At 48.3% G+C, this 17,717-nt stretch overlaps 1 protein-coding gene across 5 annotated transcripts in view; it reads right to left on the bottom strand.

Annotated features, from left to right (window-relative positions):
* Positions 1–17,717, bottom strand: part of FERMT2 (FERM domain containing kindlin 2) — a 59,520-nt gene continuing 41,803 nt past the window's right edge. For 3 of the 5 annotated variants that reach the window (XM_069856822.1, XM_069856820.1, XM_069856824.1), the window contains 10 exons: positions 17,310–17,417; positions 15,315–15,449; positions 13,360–13,409; positions 9,754–9,878; positions 7,981–8,087; positions 7,617–7,838; positions 4,732–4,752; positions 4,095–4,219; positions 3,727–3,868; positions 1–1,331 (listed from right to left, as the gene is read on the bottom strand). In XM_069856822.1, the coding sequence (XP_069712923.1) occupies positions 1,158–1,331; positions 3,727–3,868; positions 4,095–4,219; positions 4,732–4,752; positions 7,617–7,838; positions 7,981–8,087; positions 9,754–9,878; positions 13,360–13,409; positions 15,315–15,449; positions 17,310–17,417 (1,209 nt within the window). In that variant the 3' untranslated portion in view covers positions 1–1,157. The remainder of the gene's footprint in view (positions 1,332–3,726; positions 3,869–4,094; positions 4,220–4,731; positions 4,753–7,616; positions 7,839–7,980; positions 8,088–9,753; positions 9,879–13,359; positions 13,410–15,314; positions 15,450–17,309; positions 17,418–17,717) is intronic. The other 2 variants (XM_069856821.1, XM_069856823.1) reach the window with 1 other exon arrangement.

Genomic DNA, 17,717 nt, shown 5'->3' with positions numbered 1-17,717 from the left:
TGAATATTAAATAAAAGATTTGACTTTTATTTAAAATAAAATGCATTTGTACATAGTCTTCAAACCACAGACTACAGCAACGCAACACTGGTTACTCCTCGTTAGGCGGGGCAGGAGATGGTTCCCCATTAGTGTTAATGCTGGGCTGGCTTAACGAACGGGGATGTCCTGGCCCCAGTATCAGGTACTGACGGTGTTGAGGCACAGCTCTGAAATCCTACTTAACGTAGATAAAAATTTACTGGACTGGAATTGGTATTTTTTTGTGTGTTTCTTGGTTTCTCCCCTTCCCCCTTCCAGGCACATTCTAGTTAAAGCTGCTACGCCAGATCTACGCGATATCCTAGCAGGCTTGTGACACTAGTTAAAAAAACTGTACAATATTATAAAATTTGTGTTTCGTTTTTTACATTAGTTACACAAACTGTACTTCATAGACCTTTACTTCATATCGTAATGAAAAATGTTTGCATATCATAGGCAGAACAGTGACTATGCTGGTGAATACTAAACGTGTCGTAATACAATACGGTGTAAAAATAAAATAACATTAAAAAAAAAAAGACAATATAAATGATTATCAAAAGGCAAAAGTTAACAAATAAAACCAAGCTATAACAGACTAACAGAAGGTCGCCTTCGAGGCCACAAAGGTCGGCAGAGTCGTGTCAGGCACCTGAAATCAGTCCTGGTGGATGTAGTGTAAGGGAGGGAGGGCAACTCTACCTATAGGGAGGGCGACTTCCAAACGGGACGAATGTACAGGATGAAAACACGAAGAAAAAAAAGAAAACACTCATGCATTAATCATGATAAATAGACTTCATATAGGTTAAGCCCTGGATGGCTTCACGAGAAGATGGCTTAGAGTTCTCATAAAAAATTGGCTACTTAAGTCAGTCAAATCTCACTCTGATCTGCCCATCGGTTCTGGATCCGGCGGCAGAATCACCCGGCCCAGTCTTGTTATAGCAAATCAACAGAAGTGCTCATTAGTGCACACAGATTAACTGGTCTGGTAATGCAAAAACTTTCATGATAAAAAAAAGATACATTTCAAGCTTACTTTATTAAGCAGCATATTTCAAAGGACAGCTTTTTAAAGTTAAATATTAATATGGCCATGGGGTTTCCTCTCGGTGAACAGTACGTGGGACTCACACCCAACCGCTGGTCAGTTTGTAGAACATCTCTTCGTCTAAACTCTCGTTCTGATCTTTCGCTCGCGTCGACAAGAAGATGTAGCCACCGATGAACTCGTGCACCACTTTGCAATCCACCTCCGTGCAAATGAAGGACACCCGGACGTCGTCGGCAAATTCCACTGTCACCTAGAGGGCAAAGCCACAGGGGTGAGTCTCACTGGCCCCTTCCCAAAGGGGCTACACTGACACGCTCTTCCCTTCTTAATCATAGAACCAGGGAATCATTAAGGTTGGAAAAGACCTCTCAGCTCATCCAGTCCACCTGTCAGCCCAACAGCACCGTGCCTGCTGAACTGTGTCCTCAAGTGCCACACGTCTACACATTTTTTGAACCCCTCCAGGGATGGAGACTCCACCACTGCTCTGGGCAGCCTCTGCCAGGGCTTCAGAACCCTTTCAGTGAAGTAACGTTTCCTCATATCCAATCTAAATCCCCCTTGGTACAACTTGAGGCCATTTACTCTCATCCTGTCCCTTGTTACATGGGAGAAGAGACCAACACCACCTCTCCAGAACCTCCTTTCCAGGAGTTGCAGAGAGCGATGAGGTCCCCCCTCAGCCTCCTCTTCTCCAGGTGAAACAACCCCAGTTTCCTATCTCTTTTTTGTTAAACCAGATGCCTTTTTCTGTTACATAAGCTAAAACCAGCAATGAAAATGATGATTTGGACCCGATGATCCCTATGAGCCCCTTCCAACTCAAGTTATTCTATGATTCTGAGATTATTGTTAAAATGTTTAGATACATAAATACCTTTTATTGCTTTTTTAAAATGGATTTTTTGAATTGAATGTTCTCTTTCTTTCTTTAAATCACCATTACATCTTTTATTCTCCCCTGACTCAGAGATAATTACCCAGCGTGTCTGCACCTCTTGGCAGTGAGCACATGACGACATCTTCCTCGCTTCAAGAGGAACAAGAGACCGGGCACAGACCTGCCAAGGGCTGGAATTTCTTTCCACGTTTCCCTGCGAGTGTGTTCTGGTTTTATAAGTTGCAGTTTGCCCACAGAAACATTTTATGGGGCCCCGGGGAGCTCATTTTGGAGTGACTGAATAGACCCTCCAGTTATTGATGCCCCTGATGTTTTTGTTACCCCATCACTGACAGCTCTGTAGGAGGGAGGCAGATTCCCAGCGGAGTATCTGAGCTGAATAATTGGGACATTGGGGTTTGCCACTGGGTCAAAACAAAGAAATTGAGGCAGAGGGGAAGCTGAATGATTTCACCAGCAACTCTTAATGAGCTGCAAACCGCAGGAGAACGGCCCTCGCGTATCCCTGGCAATTTTCACTGGGCCTTGTGCTAAAAAGGAGCACAAAAATGTTGTGCATCCAAATGTACCAGTGGGGTAAAAGCCCATCTCGGAGCCTAGTGAAGGGTCTGCTGTTGCTTTTCATTAGCTGAACAAAAGTCAAGAGCCACCAAGATGATCTGAGAGCTGGAGCACCTCTGCTCTGAGGGCAGGCTGAGAGAGTTGGGGTTGTTCAGCCTGGAGAAGAGAAGGTTCCGAGGAGACTTTAGAGAAGCTTCCAGTGCTGAAAGGGGGTCCAGGAAAGCTGGGGAGGGGCTTTTTACAAGGGCCTGGAGTGACAGGATGACAAGGAACTGCTTTAAACTGGAAGGGAGGAGATTTAAATTAGACAGTAGAAAGAAGTTCTTCACAATGAGGATGGGGAGGCCCTGGCCCAGGTTGCCCAGGGAAGCTCCATCCCTGGAGGTGTTCAAGGCTTTGAGCAGCCTGACCCAGTGGGAGGTGTCCCTGCCCTTGCAGGGCGTGGAACTGGATGATCTTTGATACCCCTTACAACCCAAATCATTCGACGATTCTATGTACTGCAAATAAAATGAATTTTAGTATGGATAAGGCTCAGTACATTTATGTTACTGGTTAGTATCAAGCCTGAGCATCAGTTCTGAAGTCTGATTTTATTTACTTGCCTTTATAAGTTCAGAGACTGGAAAAAATCATTAGCATTAAGTGTGTAACCGGCTGCATTAAAGATTTGCTACTTCTCTTCTTTTTAAGGGTCAGTCTCAACTCTACCAGCCATTAGGACAATTCCTAAGAGAGTGGAAGAGGGGAGAGGAAAAACTATATAGAATCATTAGGGTTGCAAAAGACCTCTAAGATCATCCAGTCCAACCAGCAGCCCAACACCACTGTGCCTGCTAAACCATCTCCTAAAATGCGACATCTACACGTTCTTTGAACACCTCCAGGGACGGAGACTCCACTGTTTCCCTGGGCAGTCTGGCCCAATGTTTCACCGCTCTTTCAGTACAGAAATTTTTCCTACTATCCAATCTAAACCTCCCCTGGTGCAACTTGAGGCCGTTTCCTCTTGTCCTGTATTACAATGATGCAGCTGGACGGGACACGCTTCAGAAATCAGTGATGGGAAAACCTGACTTTCGAAAAGCCGACTTGGGAAGTGAACTTAAAAAACCCTGGAGAGCAGCGCCTGTCTCGCCATCAGGAGCCAGGGAAGCAGTCGAGGTGTAGAACACTGGCTCACCATTTTAATCTCCCAGTTCACGTTCCACTGCTTCATGTTGCTGAACCGCCAGGTTTTGACGGCGTCACCCGTGCTCGCGTCCATCCGTATCAGCCGATTGTAGGCAATGCCGATCAGCTCCTCCTTCTTGCCCCCCTGGAACCTGCAATACGGGATTAATAATTGGGGATTCATTAGGGCACATCCAAGATACGCAGCTACACATGTTAAATTCAGCAGCTGAGTTAACTTGTAACATCGGTTTTATCGGTTGATGCAATTAATGCTCTTAATTCCAGTTCCACCGCAACTCCTCCAGGTAAGGGTTTAATGTACTCCATGTGTTTACTCATCAAATCCCTCCTGCTCTGCCCAGCGGACCCACCGACCTTGCAATGAAATGCGTGATGCCGAACTCTGGCAGCGACTGCCAAGCTTGAATAAACCGCATCTTCGCCTCGATGAGACTCATCTGAGCGACGTTCTGGTGGGCTTCCAGGATACGGGCTGTGATCTGCAGGCAGCGAGACACACCGGCTTTAGGCCAGGGGGTTCGTTAGCGTCACCCCGAACGCCACGCAAACAGGTAACGACTCGCGAGGCATTTGGGAGCCAGCGTGGTTATGATCAACGCAGACAATCGATAATTTCTACCCTGAGGTCTTATTTCAGCTACAGCTGCTCAAAGCCTGCGACCACAGCTGATAAACACGGAGCTGCTTCTGCTTCGTGTCTCCAGACGCATAAAAGCAAATATAGATCTGAGCTGTCTGGAGGCAAAGAGCCGCTCAGGCTCATTTAGTTTAAGACGCAGGATGTGAGCAAACAGCGGGGCAGATTTCTGGTGTAGGGTTTCCAGTTTCGCAACATAAATCACTGGGGACCATTAGAAAAAGCAAACCGGGCCCAAGTTTCTCAGGGAGGGTGTAGGTTTTGTTAGTCTTTTCATTGCTATTCTCTAAACCAAAGGGGTTCTAAACTATTTTATCTTACATTCATCATAATTTTATTGTTGCTGTCACTTACCAAGTCTCTTACATAGCCTGGCTGTAGATGGCAAGGCGAAAAGAAAACCAAGAAAAGGAGGCAGAAAGAAAAAAAAAGCAATCAGAAATATGGCAACAAAGCAAAGAAAAAGTGTAAATTAACTGCAAACCGAAAGTTCAAGCAAAAAAAAAACCACCACATGCACAATTTCTTAGGCAGAAAAGCAGCCAAGGTGAATGTGAGGGAACAAGAGAGCAGAGGTTTTCCCTCGTGCCAGCCCTGCCTGAGAACCGGTGGGGTCCTGGGTGGCTGGCATTGCGGAGAGATGGTTTGGTCCTGAATTGGTTTTGGTCCTGCTGGTGGATGAAGGGGAGAGTGAAGCTGCAAGAGGAGAATCCATAGAATCACACAATAGCCTGGGCTAGAAGGGACCTTAAAGATCATCTAGTTCCAACCTCCCACTAGATCAAGCTGCCCAAGGCTCCATCCAACCTGGCCTTGAACCCCTCCAGGGATGGAGCAGCCATCCCTGCTCTGGGCAACCTGGGCCAGGGCCTCCCCACCCTCAGTGTGAAGAAATTCCTCCTTATGTCTAGCCTAACTCTGTCCCTCTCGAGTTTATACCCATTGCCCCCCATCCTATCACTCCAAGCCTTTGTGAACAGTCCCTCCCCAGCTTTCCTTTGGGTAGTGGAAGGTTGCTGTAAGGTCTCTTCGGAGCCTTCTCTTCTCCAGGCTGAACAAGCCCAACTCTCTCAGCCTGTCCTCAGAGCAGAGATTCTCCAGCCCTCTATTCATCTTTGTGGCCTCCTCTGGACCCGTTCCAACAGTTCCATCTCCTCCTTATGCTGAGGATTCCAAAACTGGACACAGGACTCCAGATGAGGTCTCACAAGAGAGGAATGGAGGGGGAGAATCCCCTCCCTCACCCTGCTGGCCGCGCTGCTTTTCATGCAGCCCAGGACACAGTTGGTTTCCGGGCTTCGAGTTCACATTGCTGGTTCATGTTGAGCTTCTTATCAACAAGCACCCCAAGCCCTTCTCCTCAGGGCTGCTCTTAATCACATCCCCCAGCCTGTATTGAAACCAGGGACTGGCCTGACCCAGGTGTAGGACCTTGCACATGGCCTTGTTGAACCTCATGCCCTCACACTTCCCTCCATGTCTCTGCACAGACTCCAGCCTATTTACTCAGTAAGAAGCTCAGTAGCTCGATATGACTCGTTAGCTCAATAGCTCCTTTTATTTGAGATATCCAGAGAAATAATGGGGATGCTGCTTGGGGTAACAAGCGGCTGGAGGAAGAGCATCGGCTGGAGGATGGAGGGCAATGAAAGGAGGACGCACTGCCCTTGCAAAGCTGCCGTATGCTGCTCCGACACCAAACCCCAGTACAGCACCTGAGAGCTGTGAACACGTTTATTTTGGGGTTTGTTTTTTCTTCCATTTAGGATCTGGCACTCTCCAAACCCAACCTGCCAACCCTGCGCTGCTGCAACGGCACGTGGGGACCAACACCACCTGAGTGGCTCTGTGTGGGACCAAGCGCCTCTATAAATCCTCCACAAGGCCCACTGCCAACTCCCATTTCAGCACCGTCTGTGAGCTACACAACCTCCTCCTCCTCCTCCTAACCCCGTGTCGGGCCACAGAGGGACCCTCGTGGTTGAATTCCTTGCATTCCCACAGCCTCCATCCCTGCCAGCCCGCGTGCTGCCGGCAACAACCTCTGCTGCTGTGAAATCTGCGTCTGGCCATGAAAGAAAAACCTAAATCTGCTCTTTAGCTGATGTCTGGAAGGGACCTGAGGTTTGCATGGTGGCTGCAGTCCTGACACGGAGCGGCGTGAAGGCTCGTGTTCATCCTCGTGGTTCAATTTTGATGAGAATACCTGCATGGTAAGCAAGTTCTGCGAGCTAATATTTTTCCAGGTGCCTCCATTTTTACCGAGTTCAAGCCTAGAAGGTATTATAGATGTTAAAACGGTATATTTATGCACCCTCTCCTCCATCCAAGTGGATATAAAGGCTTATTCAGAAGAATAATAAGGACTATATAACTCCACTGCCAGGAAATCATTGTGCTGTGCCAATAAAAAGTTATATTTTTCCTGCTTCTCTGACTTGCAGCCGCCTTCTGGGTTCTGAGAAATCATATCTAGCCACAGCCAGCCCGAAGCACACAGGCTGCAGAGCTACAGCTGAACGGTTAAGTCACAAAAGGCCATGGAGCAATGCCTTCCTTATTTTCCCTTCTGTCCTGACATATAATGGCTTTCAGAAAGTCATGCATTTATTTCCAGTGCAGAACAGTTCAGCCCTGTCACGCACGGATCGAATGTAGCGTGGAGTTCAAGCACGAGCCACAGCAACTCAAAATGAAGCAATGTTTCAAGGATTGGTATTTCAAAGTAGTGGAAAAGCAAAGACAGAAAATATGCAAACCACGTTACAGCCAAGTCTGGATAAAGCACTGCAAGCAACTGCAACTTTGCTGATCCTAAGGATTTCTACACGCTCTGTGTGAGGGAAAGGGCTTTAATCCCAGCACTGGGGACTGATTTTGTCTCATTGCTGCTGCATCTTGCCCATCACTTGCTGCTCGGGCAAACTGCATTCTCAAAATGTATTTAAAATAAGTGTAAATACATTTTAAATGTATTTAAAATGCACGGTTCCCGCTGCCGAGGCTGTGTACCTGCACTGTCACGCAAGAAGTGGCATCGTTAAGGTCGTGGGTGCCATCTCCAGGTGCTGGACCGCAACCACCCATTTCAGTCAGTGTTTCATTTTAGTAACGATGTGCATCCGATTAAGTGACAGCATCCCAAACACGCGGTGCCAAACAGCGGCTGCTGCCCAAACGAGCGCACGGCCAGCCCGCTCCACACCAACACCGTGCCGGGAGAACGGGTGAGCACCTACCTGCTTGTTCTTGTACTTTTTCAGGTAGCGAGGAGAAACCAGACACTCGGGATTGATGTCGGTGTTGATTTGTTCGGGGATCAGCTGGGGGTCCGGGTTCAAGTGCTGCATTTTCAGGAAGGAGAGGATGTTCTGCACTTCCAGGCCGTAGGAGCTGTCGGCCATCGTCTTGCCCTTGGAGGCCAGGCGGCATGCGGCCATCCAGCTGGCGTACTGCGTCTCCTGCCCCCCAAAATGGAGACACAGACACACGTGAGTACGTTTTCTTATTTCTTTTAATTAACACCAGCTACGCGGTACAGCCAAACACAAGCTGACGGTGGGCAAAGGGCAAAGAGGTTGTTGGTCCAAGCAACAAACTTACATTATCGCAGCGAAGCCAGATTTCATTCATTCCCTCCGCCACCGGAATCAGAAGTTTGATGTTAAATTTCTGGCCAGAGATGTTCACATCAGGGGTAACTTCACATCCTGCAATGAGGGAGCCAGTGTTTAACAGGGCTGTGGAGAAGGATGCTTAAAAAAGGAGAAAAAAAACACCCTAAAAAAGGAGATGAAAAGGTAAAGGGTGTCCAACAGCATCTCGGAGCTGCAGACATTTGCTCCACATCTCTGATGGGACCAACCCTCTACACAGCAGGGACAAAAACCATGTCAGATATCTCTTTATCCAAGCAACAGGAAAAAAGGAAGAAACCAATGAAACCAAAGCTAACGTGTGCCAGCAGGATTCATCTGACAGCTCCTGCCTGGCCTCTCAAAAGGACCTGATGGCTTGTCAATACTCCAAGACTCTGAAATGTCCATGAAAGGGCAAGAAAAGGTGGCTGGATGGGTGCTGACTCTCACCCTAAAAGCCCTATACGCTATTTCAGCCGGGAGCATCGCTGCTATAGCCAGTGATGAGCTGTGAACATCTCACTTTCGGTGTCTGGAAAGGACTGTGAGCGGTTGTATAAACACCAGGGGGTGATGAACTGACCCAGCCAAGTCAGCCTTGGGCACCGCTTCAACACCGCCTCCGAGATTTTTTGCAAGTGCTGTCACAGCAGATATGTCAGAAGCTCCCAAAAAGGTCCTGCAAGCCAGACTTTGCTCTGAACGCAGCCCGAGGTCGCTTGGCATCAATCACATCTGCTCCTGCTTCCATAGGGGAAAAAAAACGAGCTCTCTGCAGTTTGGTGGCTGAGAAGGAATGTTTAACTTGACATAAGAAAGGCCAGCAGCTGCAAGAATTTAAAAGCTCATGTGCAAGGCTTGCAGGGAACGCCTGAGCGAGGCTGCTCAGAACCAGCACCAGGGAGAGGAGGAAAACAATTAAAGGCAGTGGAGGAACAGCATGGTCTGTTCTGTCCAGCTCAAACTTACTCTCTGACATTGGAATTCGATTCTTTTGGATAGCCAACAACAAAAAGGAGGACAGCTAGTTGTCTTCTCATGGTATTGGGGAACTGGCGGCCTTGGGATCACATGTACCACATCCTCACTTTCTAGAAGTCCAAGTGCATGCCTTGCTATCAAACCCAGCCATGCTCCTTCCTTTAAATGTATTTATCCAACTCTAGGATGGCGTGCCAAGGAGATAATTACAGAATCATTAAGGTTGGAAAAGAATTCTAAGGTCATCCAGTCCAACAGCACCGTGGCTGCTAAACCATGTCCCAAAGTGCCTTGTCTACACGCTTTCTGAAGACCTCCAGGGATGGTGACTCTATCACTGCCCTGGGCAGCCTCTGCCAGTGCTTCATGACTCTTTCAGTGAAGAAATCTTTCCTAACATCTAATCTGAACCTCCCCTGGTGCAACTTCAGGCCATTTCCTCTTGTCCTGTCACTTGTTATTGGGAGAAGAGCCCACCACCAACCTCTCCACAACCTCCATTCCAGGAACTGCAGAGTGATGAGGTCTCCCCTCAGCCTCCTCTTCTCCAGCCTAAGCAACCCCAGGTCCCTCAGCCGCTCCCAGAAGCCCTGGGCTCCAGCCTTTCCCAGCTCCCTTCCCTTCTCTGGACGCGCTCCAGCCTCTCAATGTCTTACTTGTACTGAGAGGCAGTAGGAAAGGTGCAGGAGGAAAACAAGATGCCAGAGGAGCAGCCAATTAGTGTAATAAAATGCAACTGTGCTTATGCTTCTCTTACCTCTCAGGTTCATCTGGTGTGCAGGAGTCCCGTTGGATTCCTCTTTGCTTTTATAGCAGGAGATGGAGGTATCTTTGAAGGTGCACCAATACGGCTTGTAGCCTTTCAACGTCAGCTTCTTGGGCCTGCCAGACAGATTGAGGGACATCACATTTGGTTTAAGCTTCTAAACCAAGGTGCTGTACTGGGAAACTCATTTCACCCTTGAAAACTGGGGGTCAGCAGCCTAGGAGACACCTGCTTTCCAGAGAGTCCCTGCCTGGGAGCTCAGGCACCACTCACCATCTCTTCACTACCGTGTCGGGACAAGAAATCAAGCAGCAATTGCAAATTTGGATTCTTCAATCCCATGGAGGTCTTGCTAATTTGAGGCAAAGTAGGAGCAGGTGGAAAACTGTATTTCAAAAACTTCCTTGACTGTGACCTGCTGCAAAATCTGTCTCTTCACCTCCCACGTTAAACTGGAACCTCTCTGCCCAAGCTCTAGAAGGAAGTGGTACATCTAAAAGACTTGTCTGTCAAGCCCAAGCTCCTTAAGTCAAGTTCAGCTCCTTCCTATGGAAAACATGGATCCTGCCCGACTCTGGAGAAGCAGCACTGGCCCTGCAAGCCCACAGCAAAGGGAAGCACCGCGTGGCACGGTGGTACCCTGACCCTGCTCGTCCCACCATCCGCCCAGCACCTTTATAGAGCTTCTTAATCCCCTGACTTCTAAATCTCACTCCTATGCAGCATCTGCAGTTCCTCATTATAATGCATTTCTTGCCTCCGCAGCCTAGAAATAGCTGCTCAACCTTCTTCTGCAGGGATCAAACATGGGATGCACACAACTGCTCATCCTCGGGGCTCTGCACTGTTGATTCCAAGCAAGAGCGTGCTGGGAGCTGCCCGAGGTGTGTGGCTCAGGAGGAAATCAGGGAGGCAGAGGAGAAACACGGAGTCTGCCTGAACTCCGCTGCTCCCACCTTTGTGATGAACATCTGAGCTAGGGGCATCGGCTGCCTCCTCCTGCCTTGGCGGGTTTCACTCCTCCTAAATCCCTGGCACACACATACCTGCCCCGGGCAAACTTTACAACCAGTTTCCTTTGAAAGCTGCCTCCCTCTACAGAGCAGGTCACCAACCTCCAGCCAAGCCGTCCTACACGTGCAGGATTTTCCATCCTTCACTTTGCCTCCTTCTCTGAAGATGTTTGAATACTTTTATACTGTCTTGAAGGGTTTATTTGGGAATTCTTTAAATTGCAGGTGGGGCATTTTGGCTGGCATGGGCAGTAACCCAGCTGGCAGGGGAGAGGGAAACATCTCGAGTCTCTGTAACAACACCAGGGACACATATAATACATAAGGTACACCAGGTATACATGGTGCAGCTTCATAGAATCATAGTATGGTGGGTTGGAAGAGACCTTAAAGATCATCCAGTTCCACCCCGTGGATCAGGGGCTCCAAGCCCCATCCAACCTGGCCTTGAACCCCTCCAGGGATGGGGCAGCCACCGCTGCTCTGGGCAACCTGGGCCAGGGCCTCCCCACCCTCACAGGAAAACATTTCTTCCTAAAATCTCATCTCAATCTCCCCTAATGCAGCTGAAAACCATTCCCTCATCCTGTCCCCACCCCCCCCGATCAAGAGCCCCTCCCCAGCTTTCCTGGAGCCCCTTTCAGCACTGGAAGCTGTTCTAAGGTCTCCCCACAGCCTTCTCTTCTCCAACAACCCCAACTCTCTCAGCTTCTCTCCAGGGTGACACCAGGCACATCCAAAACTGGGCCAGCTCCTGACATCCCGTCATTTACACTGGGTTTCTGGCAGTAAAATACCCCCTGGCCCTCATTCTCAGGAAGAAATGGCAATTCTGTGTGTCCCTGTCGTGGTGGGACCACCTCAAATCCCAGCTTCGGGGTTTGGGGCTGCACCAGGTGAAGGGATTAAACTGGCAGCTGCTCCATCTCCTAGCCCATCAACTGCCTCTCCAATTTGCAAGCAATTAGCTCGCCATATTGCACCTAATTTTACTGGCAAATAAGCACATCAAAGGAAAGAACAAGGGTTTTGTTTGTTTGTTTGTTCAGCAAGGGAAAAAACCACCCACTTAGATGCAGGGCACGGCCTTCAGCCCTGAAAGTTTGCCCCAATTAATACTGACCACGAGCCCAGACGGATGTGGAGACCTTATTAATTTGCCTTCAGACAAGTAGAAAGAGCTTTTCAGAGCAGAAGCAGCAGGTTCTGGCTCCAGAACCGAACAATTAAAAAAATAAAGGCTTGTTCCCAAGCTATTTCGCTGCTTATGGCTTTTCTTCTATATCCTATAGCGGTGAAATCTCATCATTATTTCCAGTTTCCAGAACTTTCACTGTAACTCTCGCCTGCTGCAGGCAATAAATTGCAAAAGATAGTCGTGGCTGCCAAAATGTTACTCAAAGTCCAGACGCTGCCGTTCCCGGTTTCCACGTACCCTCATCCAAGTCAAAGCAAAATAAAAAACCTCTAAACCCTGAGTGAGCTGGAAGAGGAGCAGAGTCAGCTTAACCTGCTCCTTTTGGCAAGCAGAGGGCAGACAGACAGGGATCCTGGCTGTTTAGAATTCCTCTGGCCTCCTGCAAACCAGGAGAAGTATTTGAGCAAGGTTTCTATGCTTCATTCCTGATTTTAGGATGGCTTGATTATCTCCTGGATATTAATTGTGTTAAATATCTCCGCACACTGGGATGCAGCTATGGGATGCAGCAAGTTCTACTGGAGGGATGCATACCTGCAGCGGTGGTGGTAGTGGGAAAACACTCCGAGTTCTGTATTTAAGAATCATAAAATCACAGAATCATAGAATCACCAGGCTGGAAGAGACCCATCGGATCATCGAGTCCAACCATTCCTGTCAAATACTAACCCATGTCCCTCAGCACCTCGTCCACCCATCCCTTAAACTCCTCCAGGGAAGGTGACTCAACCCCCTCCCTGGGCAGCCTCTGCCAGGGACCAATGACCCTTTCTGTGAAATATTTTTTCCTAATGTCCAGCCTGAACCTCCCCTGGTGGAGCTTGAGGCCATTCCCTCTCGTCCTGTCCCCTGTCACTTGGGAGAAGAGCCCAGCTCCCTCCTCTCCACAACCTCCTTTCAGGGAGTTGGAGAGAGCAATGAGGTCTCCCCTCAGCCTCCTCTTCTCCAGGCTAAACACCCCCAGCTCTCTCAGCCGTTCCTCGTAATCCTCATTCTCCAGCCCCCTCACCAGCTTCATTGCTCTTCTCTGGACTCGCTCCAGAGCCTCAACATCCTTCTTGTGGTGAGGGGCCCAGAACTGAACACAGGATTCAAAGAGCGGTCTCACCAGTGCCGAGTCCAGAGGGAGAAGAACCTCCCTGGACCACCAGTATTGAATATTTTGAATACCGTGAAATACTTTATGCAATAAAGAAGTCAATGTGTTAATATCAAGAGAGCGTAGGTGCTCTGAGCTGTGGTATTACACAGCGGTTGCTGGAGATAACATAGCACAGCAAGATTTTAATGCCGGGAGATTAAAAAAAATGGATATGAGGTGCTGGGACCATTAATTATTTATAGCCATTACCAGTTTCACAAGCACCTCTTCCCATCAGCACTTACTTGAAGACTTTAATGTAGTCGGCGAGCTCTGGGATGGAAGTGATGTCACCCTGAAAAAAAAAAAAAAGATTATCTGAGGGAGGGAGCTGGTGGCAGCTTCAGCAGCCAACACTGGGTGCTCAGGGCTCAGAAAGTGCTCCTGAGAAAGTCCCATCCAGAAGCAGGCAGAGAAAAATCTATCACATTGCCTGGAAACCAGAGGACAAGGTTTTGTTTTCACTTGAGGAATTCCTGCTGCCGCTGGAGCCAATTCCCACCAGGGAGGTCACCGGCGGTCACACCTGTTCATGTTCACACTGGGATTTTTCTCCTCCCTTTGTATTTCCTTAAGCTCCAAACAAAAGGAAAAGATGCTGCTCTGCAGCTCCACAGGGCTTTCCAAAAATCTAGAAAGGCTTTATCCACCCAGCTTTTTTAACACTGAGTTTATCTTCACTTTTTAGATGAGCAAAAACATCCCAGGGAGCACTTTTGATTCCCGTGAGCTCTAACTAAAGGGTTTTCGACGGACAGAAGTAAAGACTACTCCAACAGCTTCCAGTAGCAAGACAGTTTACTTTCCCTCTGCCATGAGCAATGTTGTTTATAGATACCACAGGGAAAAAATGCGGAATCTAAACAAACAATCCAGTAATTGCCCATTATCCGTATTCAATTACTCGAATGCATCTGGAAATGGCCACTGCTAGCAGCTCCTACGGAAAGGGATGGAGTTTCTTGATGAATCATTGTCATCTTTACTCCTATCTGGCAGGGACTGTTCCTTAGCACTGGGCTTTAAATCAGGTTTTGCAAAGAGATTGTGAAAGATCTCCTGGTGATACAATCTTGTCATCATTTCTGTCCTGCTGCTCTCCCTGCGGCAACCGGTTAATGTCGTAAACCTCTGCTGTTATTAAAGGTAGCAAAGCAGGCTAAGTATGGATGTTAACTTCAAAAAGACACTCTGTAAACACTTAATAAATACATTAAGGGTAAGAATGGAAAATTTCAGGGATTTTAGGGTCTGAAAGAACTTAAAGTGAAACTCAGAGATGGTATAAATGTGCAAAATGCCTGGAAAAGCCACACTGTGCCCAGCCTGAGCAGACCGACTCCTTCTTCTGCAGTTTGGCTTTTGGGCTTTACATTTTTAAAGGTGGAAAACGAGTGTTACAACAGCCTATCGGCAAAGAAATTAAATCCTCTGTACTACAGTCCACTCCAGGCTAATATCCAGTCTAATAAAAATCAGTTTTCATCAGCGTAAGTTATTTCTGAAGATCGTGGCAGCTGTCAAACTTTGCCATAAATTAGAAACAGTGGAAGAGAAACCTCAGCATGAAGAATTCAGATTTTTGGGGAAGCCTGTAGTGGGAGCAGAAGCTACATGAATTTTATTTGAGTTTTCCATTATTTGATCAGAAAGGTGGCTTAGTGCAGGGGTCCTTAGTGCCAGCAGAAAAAATACATTATTGGACTTGAATGCGGCAACACAGAGCTGGGCGCGTGGGACAGGCTGGGCTCCCCCTGCTAAATTAACTGCCAACACCCCCAAAAGAGAGGGTTTTATGCTGCATCCTGGTATTTTAAAACATTATCTTAAGAAAATCATGGAATCATAGAATGGTTTGGGTTGGAAGGGACCTTAAAGATCATCTAATTTCAAGCCCCTGCCATGGGCAGGGACACCTCCCACTGGATCAGGGGCTCCAAGCCCCATCCAACCTGGCCTTGAACCCCTCCAGGGATGGGGCAGCCACCCCTGCTCTGGGGGATCTATTCACAGGGTCTCTGTTCTGCACTGCTCCACTGGGCTGTGGGCATCTTTCTGATAGAAAAAAATGGAGAGGAAGGAAATAAAAAGGTTGGATGCCTGTAAAAATTCCCAGCTTAGGATGATTACTCCTGCCTTTTCTGCGAGGCGGGGATGGGACGCGCAAGCCACCCTCCCTCTGTGTACCTGCAACCCTTACCAGGATGGTTGACGTTTTGCCACCCTCCAAAGTAATTTCCAGATCCGAGAGAGCAGCATCCACCTCATCCACCTCCTTGTCGCTGTTGTTCAGGTGGTTTTCCGAGGACATGATGGACAGTTTGTTGATGTGGTACTGAAAGGCAAGGCAGGGCACATCACTGGGATGCTCCTGTGATCTGTGGGATGCCGCAGGCTTGTCCTGGCACAGCCACCGTGCTTTCCAAGTGGGGTGGAAAACCAGAGCCGAACCCTCCACAGGAGCAGAGCCTGGCAAGCACTGAGACCTGAGAGCAGTCAAGCCAGGAATGACCAGCTCGGCTATTTTCAGTCTAAGTACGAACCCTGAAGGACCAATCTGGACCACACAGGACACAGATACTCCTTTCACAGCATCACAGACTGGTTGAGGTTAGAGGGACCTCTGGAAGTCACCTGGTCCTTCCTCCTGCTCGAGCAGGGCCACCTACATATGTTGCTCGGGACTATGTCCAGCTGGCTTTTGAGTATCTCCAAGGATGGAGATTCCACGTCCTCTCTGGGCAACCAATGCTCAGTTTCTCACAGTAAAAAAGTGTTTCCTGATGTTCAGAGGGACCCTCCTGTGCTTCAGTTTGGGCCCATTGCCTCTGGTCACTGGGCACCACTGAGGAGCACCTGGCTCCATCTCCTTTACAGCCTCCCACCAGGTGTTTACCTGTATTAACAAGACTCCTCTTCTCCAGGCTGAACAGTCCCAGCTCCCTCAGCCTTTCCTCAAAGGAGAGATACTCCAGAACCTTCCTCATCCCTGTAGCTCTCCGCTGGACTCTCTCCAGCACATCCATATCTTTCTTGCACTGAGGAGCCCGAGACCGAACCCAGTCCTGCAGGTGTGGCCTCATCAGTGTTGAGCAGAGAAGAACAATCACCTCCCTCGACCTGCTGGCTGAGCTTTGCTCAGTGCAGCCAGGACATCATCCCCCTTCTAATGCACGAGCACGTTGCTGGCTCACGTTCAACCTGGTGTCCACCAGCAACCCCACGTCCTTCTCTGCCAGGCTGCTTCCCAGTGGATATACTGATGTATCTCAGACTATACTGGTGCCTGGGGTTGCTCCTCCTCAGGAGAAGGACTTTGCCTTTCCTCTAGCTGAACTTGAAAACAACAAAGGACTTTGCCCTTCTCCTTGATGAACTTTACGAGGTTCTTCTCGACCTGTTTCTTCAGATTCCTGAGGTCCCTCTGGATGGCATCAGCCACACCTCCCAATTCAAGAGGATGCATTGCATCTGTTTCTACTCCCAGAAAACCAAAACATCTGTAAAATCTCACCCAAAGGACCATGCCCAACCCACTCTGGACTGCTCAGAGGGCTAAAAACTGAACCTTTATAATTCGGTTTTCACTTTCTGTTTTCCTGGGATAGGCCCTAGGAGCACAGAGCCCTGCTCCTGATGGGGACATTCCTGCATCCTACAGCGCTGAGGTGCGCCAGACCACACGTAGTAAATGTCCTGCCATCCCTTTTACAGAAGTCAATAGCAGGTGTAATATTTATGCCAAATCATGCTGGGTATTTCATAAAACAGATAAATAAATAGTTCTGGGAAAGCCACAGATTATCACCAGCTGTCTGGGGGGCAGCGTGCCAGAAATGCACAGTTGAGTAACCCGCTGTACTTACTGGGGTTTTTTTACAAGGGCAAAACTAAACATTAAGACAGACATAAACATGTTTGGCAAAAGAAGGCCAAGCTCCTTTTCCTGAGAAGTAATCAGCAGCAAATATTTAAATTACCTAACAAGCTCAAGTGAGGATTAGGAGACGGGAAATGATCCAACTTCTACCAGCACGAGAAGTCCAAGCTCCCACTGAAGACAAAGTGAGGCTTAAGACACCGGTTGCAGCCGATTTCACTTATCGTATTGACCAATGTTCATCAACAGAGAAGTCTGCAACGCTACAAAATCCAAGTTTAACCAAAACCATAGGCACCTTGGGCGGTCTCCTACCTGCAGCGCTGCAAACATCATCATTTCTTCCTCTGTGCACTCGATCTCCTCCAACAGAATAGCCCATTTGGACTGCTCGTACAGCTGGTTGATCCTGATCGCATCGTACTAGGGCAAAAAACCACGCACTGTTTGTCAAAGGGACGAGCACAGTTCAAGACAAACCACTTCACCTTTTGTTTCAACCCAGTGCTTCAATCTGAGACTGAGATACCTCTGTCACCAAAGCAGAGCGGCTCTAAGCAACCCTCCGAGCGTCTCTAGCAACACGCAAGCATCATCAAACCATCAAACCACTACGTGGGGAGCACGCAAACCCTTGATGCCTGCACAACCAATCTTCAAAGCACTGGAGGATTTCCCAACACAAAAGCACATTAGAGATACGGGCATCCTTTGCTCAAAGCC

This window comes from Phaenicophaeus curvirostris, chromosome 5 (assembly GCF_032191515.1).
Source record: "Phaenicophaeus curvirostris isolate KB17595 chromosome 5, BPBGC_Pcur_1.0, whole genome shotgun sequence".
Lineage (NCBI taxonomy): Eukaryota > Metazoa > Chordata > Aves > Cuculiformes > Cuculidae > Phaenicophaeus > Phaenicophaeus curvirostris.
Note: the sequence above shows the minus strand (reverse complement) of the source record. Positions and strands in the feature narration are given on the sequence as shown.